General features: G+C 43.2%; 1 protein-coding gene across 1 annotated transcript in view; it reads right to left on the bottom strand.

The window, feature by feature from the left end:
- Window positions 1-7,187: 7,187 nt before the first annotated feature.
- Window positions 7,188-7,500, bottom strand: part of LOC137631885 (uncharacterized) — a 1,488-nt gene continuing 1,175 nt past the window's right edge. The window contains exon 1 of the mRNA XM_068363891.1: window positions 7,188-7,500. This exon is cut by the window's right edge and continues 1,175 nt beyond it. Within this exon, the coding sequence (XP_068219992.1) occupies window positions 7,188-7,500 (313 nt within the window).

The raw sequence follows: 7,500 nt of genomic DNA, 5'->3' as shown, positions 1-7,500 counted from the left end.
GAGAGAGAGAGAGAGAGAGAGATTCGACCTGAATACATCGTTTTTTTTATATATTTGAAGTGCGTTAGTCAAAATTCGCCCGTATAATAATAATAATAATAATAATAATAATAATAATAATAATAATAATAATAATAATAATAATAATAATAATTGGGCCGAAACGTAAATTTTGAGAGTTCTGACGAGGTGAATATTGGCTCACACACTGAGCCCTTTTATAATTTGGAATTGCAAAATATTTCTTTGGATTTATTAAAAAGACGGGGCGTAACCCACGTAATTAGTTCTTCTTTCCTTCTATATTCCTGGAATTTATCCATTTATCCAAACCTACCGAAACCTTGTAACCCTTCCAGAAACCACATTATTACTTCCATTCTTGCCTGTTTGTCTTTCAACAATTCCAACTCTTAGTGAGATAAAGATTCACTTCACGAACATCATGTTGTAAGAGAATGGAACTTGTAATGTTTCTCAAGATGATATTTATTTTGAAATTTAGTTTTATGTAAGTGGGCGATATAAACTCTACGCTATCTTTTATCATTTATTATGGAGAGAGAGAGAGAGAGAGAGAGAGAGAGAGAGAGAGAGAGAGAGAGAGAGAGAGAGAGCGCCTTACCTTATTGCCTTATTTTACCTGATTTTATGTTTTGGTTCCCCCAGGTCCCTCAGTGTGAGGCACCTCGTATATCCACCAGAGAGTTGCTAATGCATTTTCCGGTGTATTTTGCATCTTCCAGTCTTGGATGGTCTGAGAGAGAGAGAGAGAGAGAGAGAGAGAGGTTGGTGAAGAAGTGAGAAGGGGCGAAAGAGTCCGAGGGTGGTGAGAGCGAGAAGGGGTGAGACTGAGAAGTGGTGAGAGCGAGGAGTGAGAGAGGGAGAGAATATTGAGAGTCAAAGAAGATTGGGGGCCCAAGATGTTCATTCCATACCAGTTATGTTCCAGATGAACTCTTTATGATTAGTTGGTAGCTTGACTCTGCGTTATCCATTTCAGTGTTAAAATTACAAAACTTCATTTCTAACTAAGCTGATATTATCTAGTTACCGATAATCTGTTGCGCTACGTCTTTATAGTGCGATTTGGGAAACGACAGGATAAAAAAGAATAGTCACGCCATTTTTAAGGAACAGGACACCAAGGATTTCAATAGATAAAACATAATTATATTTGAAAAGAAATAATTTTGGGCTAGAGCTCGTAAAAAAATACACAAAAGCTATCTAGAATATGGTACCAATGGGGCAAGGGGTGGGTGCGCTTTAAAGAACTTAATTTCTAGGTTGTAAGCAATGTTTCCCTCCCTTTTTAACTTAGCATTGTCAGTTCGTATTGTATAGTTTATTTTTTACGGTACATGTGTATATTTTTCTTGTTTTATTACCCTGGTTTTTGGACAGTTTACTGGAAGATGTAAATGAGAATGTAGCAGCTGGACAGTAATCAGTTTCAGTAATCAGTAATATTGATGTGGTTAAGGATCAACCTGAAGGAACTGTGTTTCATAGCGACTGAGACGTCTCTGATCAGCTGGTGTCTGATGTTTATGGAACTGGATCAGTTCAAAGTACAGTTGGAATCTACTTGGAAGAATTTGGATTCTGTAAAGATGATGGCCTGAAATTAGTCCCTCGTATGACTGAACCCATTCCTGAGAAGATTCAAAAGTCCAGTTTAAGAATTTTCCACTATACTACCAGAGAAAACGATTTGAAGAACCAACTCTCATAGAGCCCTCAAACTGCGCTGAAAATTACAGCATCAAGATTCTGATTTTTTTTTCTAGATTATTGCTTGTCATAAGCCCTTTGGGGGTCAATTTATCCAGCGGGAAGGGGGGAGCCCCACCCTACCAGCAGAAAGGGGGGAACCCCTTTCTGCCAACAGGAAGGGGGGAACCCCTTTCTGCCAACAGGAAGGGGGTAGCCCCGCTCTGCCAGCGGGAAGGGGGGAGCCCCGCCCTGCCAGCGGGAAGGGGGAGCCCCTGCCCTCCCAGTGGGAAGGGGGGAGCCCTGCCCTGCCAGCGAGAAGGGGGGAGCCCCACCCTGCCAGCGGAAAGGGGGGAGCCCCACCCTGCCAGCGGGAAGGGGGAGCCCCGCCCTGCCAGCGGGAAGGGGGTAGCCCCGCTCTGCCAGCGGGAAGGGGGGAGCCCCGCCCTGCCAGCGGGAAGGGGGAGCCCCTGCCCTCCCAGTGGGAAGGGGGGAGCCCTGCCCTGCCAGCGAGAAGGGGGGAGCCCCACCCTGCCAGCGGAAAGGGGGGAGCCCCGCCCTGCCAGCGGGAAGGGGGAGCCCCTGCCCTCCCAGTGGGAAGGGGGGAGCCCTGCCCTGCCAGCGAGAAGGGGGGAGCCCCACCCTGCCAGCGGAAAGGGGGGAGCCCCACCCTGCCAGTAGGAAGGGGTGGGGAGCCCCACCCTGCAAGTGGGAAGGGGGTGGAGCCCCACCCTGTCAGTGGGAAGGGGGGAATCCCTGCCCTGTCAGCAGGAAAGGGGGAGCCCTGCCCAGCCCTCGGGAAGGGGGAGCCCCGCCCTCCCAGTGGGAAGGGGGGAACCCCGCCCTTCCAGCAGGATGGGGGAGACCCACCCTGTCAGCGGGAAGGGGGGAGCCCTGCCCTGCCAGTGGGAAGGGGGAGCCCCGCCCTGCCAGCGGGAAGGGGGGAGCCCCGCCCTGCCAGCGGGAAGGGGGGAGCCCCGCCCTGCCAGCGGGAAGGGGGGAGCCCGGCCCTGCCAGCGGGAAGGGGGGAGCCCCGCCCTGCCAGCGGGAAGGGGGAGCCCCTGCCCTCCCAGTGGGAAGGGGGGAGCCCTGCCCTGCCAGCGAGAAGGGGGGAGCCCCACCCTGCCAGCGGAAAGGGGGGAGCCCCACCCTGCCAGTAGGAAGGGGTGGGGAGCCCCACCCTGCAAGTGGGAAGGGGGTGGAGCCCCACCCTGTCAGTGGGAAGGGGGGAATCCCTGCCCTGTCAGCAGGAAAGGGGGAGCCCTGCCCAGCCCTCGGGAAGGGGGAGCCCCGCCCTCCCAGTGGGAAGGGGGGAACCCCGCCCTTCCAGCAGGATGGGGGAGACCCACCCTGTCAGCGGGAAGGGGGGAGCCCTGCCCTGCCAGTGGGAAGGGGGAGCCCCGCCCTGCCAGCGGGAAGGGGGGAGCCCCGCCCTGCCAGCGGGAAGGGGGGAGCCCCGCCCTGCCAGCGGGAAGGGGGGAGCCCGGCCCTGCCAGCGGGAAGGGGGGAGCCCCGCCCTGCCAGCGGGAAGGGGGAGCCCCTGCCCTCCCAGTGGGAAGGGGGAGGCCCTCCGGGCTAGCGGGAAGTGGGGAACCCCGCCCAGCCAACAATAGAGAGTTCCTGTATCTGGCTTATTTTTAAAAAAACATGAAGGGTGGAATCAGGAAGGCAGTCATGAAAAGCAAAACAAGAATATTGAAGACTTCTTTCTCTCTATGAGGAAGAAGTCTTCAAGATTCTTGTTTTGAAGACTTCTTCCTGATGGAAAGAAAGAAGAAGTCTTCAAGATTCTTGTTTGAATTCTTCAATATTCTTGTTTTGAAGACTTCTTCCTCGTGGAGAGAAAGAAGAAGTCTTCAAGATTCTTGTATTGAAGACTTCTTTCTTCTAAGAAGAAAGGGATCAACAACAAGTGGAATCAGGAAGGCAGTCATGAAAAACAAAACAAGAATTTTGAAGATTCCTTTCTCTCTATGAGGAAGAAGAAGTCTTCAAGATTCTTGTTTTGAAGACTTTTCTTCCTCATGGAGAGAAAGAAGAAGTCTTCAAGATTCTTGTTTGAAGTCTTCAAGATTCTTTTTATGAAGACTTCTTCTTCCTCATGGATAGAAGGAAAAAATCTTCAAGATTCCTGTATTGAAGACTTCTTTCTTCTAAGAAGAAAGGGATCAACGACAAGTGGAATCAGGAAGGCAGTCATGAAAAGCTAAACAAGAATTTTGAAGACTTCTTTCTCTACATGTGGAAGAAGTCTTCAAGATTCTTGTTGTGAAAACTTCTTTCTTCTAAGAAGAAAGGAATCAACCACATGTGGAATCAGGAAGGCAGTCATGAAAAGCAAAACAAGAATCTTGAAGACTAATAACTGATTAATTTGAAAGGATTCGGACAGAAAATAAAGGAAGAAGAGGGAGATAGGAAGGAGAACGGGAGAGAAGAAATAAAGTGTCCGAAATGGAGAACTAGTTATTATTCTTTTATCAGTTTACGATTGTGCGAATTTGAAATGAGTAAGTATAGCCCATAGTGTTGAAGACCCAAAAATAAAGATTGGGCAGAATATGGCGGAAACTGCGCAGAAGAAGAGAATATTGAAGGGCCAAATCCGAAATAGTCTTAAAAATTCTCCCAACTCGTTGTTCGACTCCAATATGTTTTTCTTCATCAATAGGTAAGTTGAATGCTTTCCTATCAGAGCTCCAAAAGATTCTTAGTCTCTCTGTTAGGAGAAATATGGAATACCAGTGCATTTCCAAATCGGATTCAAATTGTCATTCGTCTTGAGCAGGAATGTTAGAAAAGGTAAAAAGCTGATTTTGATCGTTTTATTGATCAACCCAAATTGGCAAGATTTTATCACCGACTTGCCTCTGAGGCCATGGAAAAGGAAACAAGATTTAGGTGATGCAGAAAATGCTTTGGTGAAAGTTAAGAGAATTATTGAGTCTGCGACTTTGGAAGAAAACCAAAATACATCGTCTAAAAGGAATCAATGACAAGTGGAATCAGAAAGGCAGTTATGAAAAGCTAAACAAGAATCTTCAAGACGAATAATAGTTTTATTTGAAAGGATTCGGACAGAAAATACAGGAAGAAGAGGGAGACATGAAGGAGAACAGGAGAGAAGAAATAAAGAATTCGAAAAGGAAAACTAATTATTTGTTGATCACTTTACGATTGTGCGGATTTGAAATGAGAAAGTAAAGTCCATAATGTTGAAGATCCAAAAATAAAGATTGTGCAGAATAAGGCGGAAAGTGCACAGAAGTAGAGAATATTGAAGGACCAGAGAAAGCCAAAATTCTTCAATCTGAGGTAATTTTTTTTTCCTCTAAAAGGAAGAACTTCTAAGGAGAGACACTCCAATTGCACATCTTCCTGTTAGCACGTGCTTATAAGAAAAATAATCATCTAGGACCGACGAAGGAACGGGTTTGGGATCGGAGATTTTTAGTTTACTGCGCCCCGGATTTGAACTTCGGGCTCCAGCTCCGGTCGTCATTTTGTGTCACACTCATCATCATCTGTCTGTCATCAGTGTTCGTGTCATCCAACACAAGTAACAGCTTTGAAAAGATACGGGCTGCCAACACAAGGGCTCGTGGTCCGCCTTGTATATAGGCGGGTCATTCTAAATCATCATCATCAGGAAAGGCAATTTGAGTCACGAGACCTCTTACGGTCATTATAAAAAGAATATTTTAATTGCAAATGGATCAACGGTTCAATTGGGTTCCGTCGTCATGAAACGCCTTCAAGATGTTCGTCAAAAGAAATTCGACAAAGAAGCGCAACGGCAGGAGAGGAACTGGTCAAACGTATACTCTGAGAAAAGAGTTTGTTGCCCTTCATCAGGACCCCTAAAACATTGATACGCAATCGGGACGTCAAAACGAAAGTTAGCTTACGGGAAGAGTAGGAACGGGGTACCTTCACACACACACACACGTGTATATATATATATATATATATATATATATATATATATATATATATATATATATATATACAGTACATATATATATATATATACATATATATATATATGTATATATATATATATATATATATATATATATATATATATATATATATATATATATGTGTGTGTGTGTGTGTGTGTGTGTGTGTGTGTTTGCTGAGTATTATTTTCTTACCTGTTACTATTTTGCTAAGTTCTATGATAAATCAATTTATGGGGGAATAAAACATTAAAGGGGATTTTGTATAATTCCTGTTTTTCTGAGGCTAAACTAACTATAGTCTATTTTATTTAGCCGTGCATATTTGCACTTGACTCACAGGGGTGCCCTTTTAGCTCGGAAAGGTTCCTGATACCTGATTGGTCGGAAGTATTTTTGTCCGAACACCTTCATTGTTCTCAAATAATTACCAAGTAATGTGAATCGAAACTTATTTACTAACCTATATTTCTCCATCAGATATATGTTTTGTCAATAAACAATGTGAAAGAATAAATATATTATAAAGTATCGTCATGGTAAGTCTAAATTTAATATAATAATGCGCCGAAGTCAACGACAGCAGCTTACTTTCGGATGCACAATTTGTAATTTTGTAATTTTTCACATATTTTAACACAAACTGGGATAAATTACACTCAGCATAATTTAAACATGTTATTATAAACTTTCTTTGAATACCAGAATATACCAAAAACATGGAATTAATAAAACCCGATATTTGTGAAAACTTGCGGGGAGGTAAAAGAACAGCCTGCCAGCTTGGCGGGATAACAATCCCCGCTGACTTTCATAGATGCAGTTTTTTTTTTTTTTTCGTAATATGGTTCGGTCTATTCCTTTCAGTTTAAATAGTATTGCAATTTCTCTCTTCGTAATATTTGGCTCAGTATTTTCCCACATTCCCGTTCCTCACCTAATATCTATCTATTTTCCCCGATATCCCTTCTTTCATATGAGGGATATCCGCACTACGATTCCTTATTTCTTATCATCTGTGGAAAATGTTGGCTGAAGGGGAGCGCGTGCTAGTCTCATTGAAATAGTGTAGAGGCGGGAATAGAAAAAAAAAATACTTTGCTTAATTTCATTTGATATAATGTGAGCTACTGAACAGGTTCACAAAATAGGCTATAGGCCTACTTGCTACACAGCATATAATTTATGTTGTTATTATTATTTACATACTGACGTAAGGTACAAAACATATTTTACAATTTGCATATGAAGTCAAAATCATAAACAGAAATATAGATACCATTATTAAGAAAAAATACTACCTAATTATGTCTACCTTATCTAAATCAAAATGAATTTGTTTACAATGTTGAAAGTCAAAATACACACAATAATACTAATATATACAAAACATAAAACAACATTAAATTGTTCTAATATTTATCTAATGGTGGTTAAATAAAAATAACAATAATGAATTAAAGAAGGTTATTTATATAATCCCACATAATCAAATGGAACTATTTTTATCTATACACACATTTCATCTTCACTCATGCTTTCATCGGACTCTATATTAATTATGAATTGATCAAGCAAATGGTCAAGAGCCGCATCCTTGGCTCGATAGTCAGTTTCAATTTTCCTCACATGCCTCATAGCATTTTGCCAGTGGTGTGGGGTTACATGATTAATTGCTTCTTGCGTAATTTTTTCAACATTTTTCAAAGACTGGCTACTATGAGAATTCCCTTTTTTAATTTCTGTTTTTACTTGGGCCCAAATTAGTTCTATTGGATTGAACATGCAGTGATAGGGTGGCAATCTTAGTACTTTGTGGCCG

This window comes from Palaemon carinicauda, chromosome 40 (genome assembly GCF_036898095.1).
Source record: "Palaemon carinicauda isolate YSFRI2023 chromosome 40, ASM3689809v2, whole genome shotgun sequence".
Lineage (NCBI taxonomy): Eukaryota > Metazoa > Arthropoda > Malacostraca > Decapoda > Palaemonidae > Palaemon > Palaemon carinicauda.
This window is presented reverse-complemented; position numbering and strand designations above follow the sequence as displayed.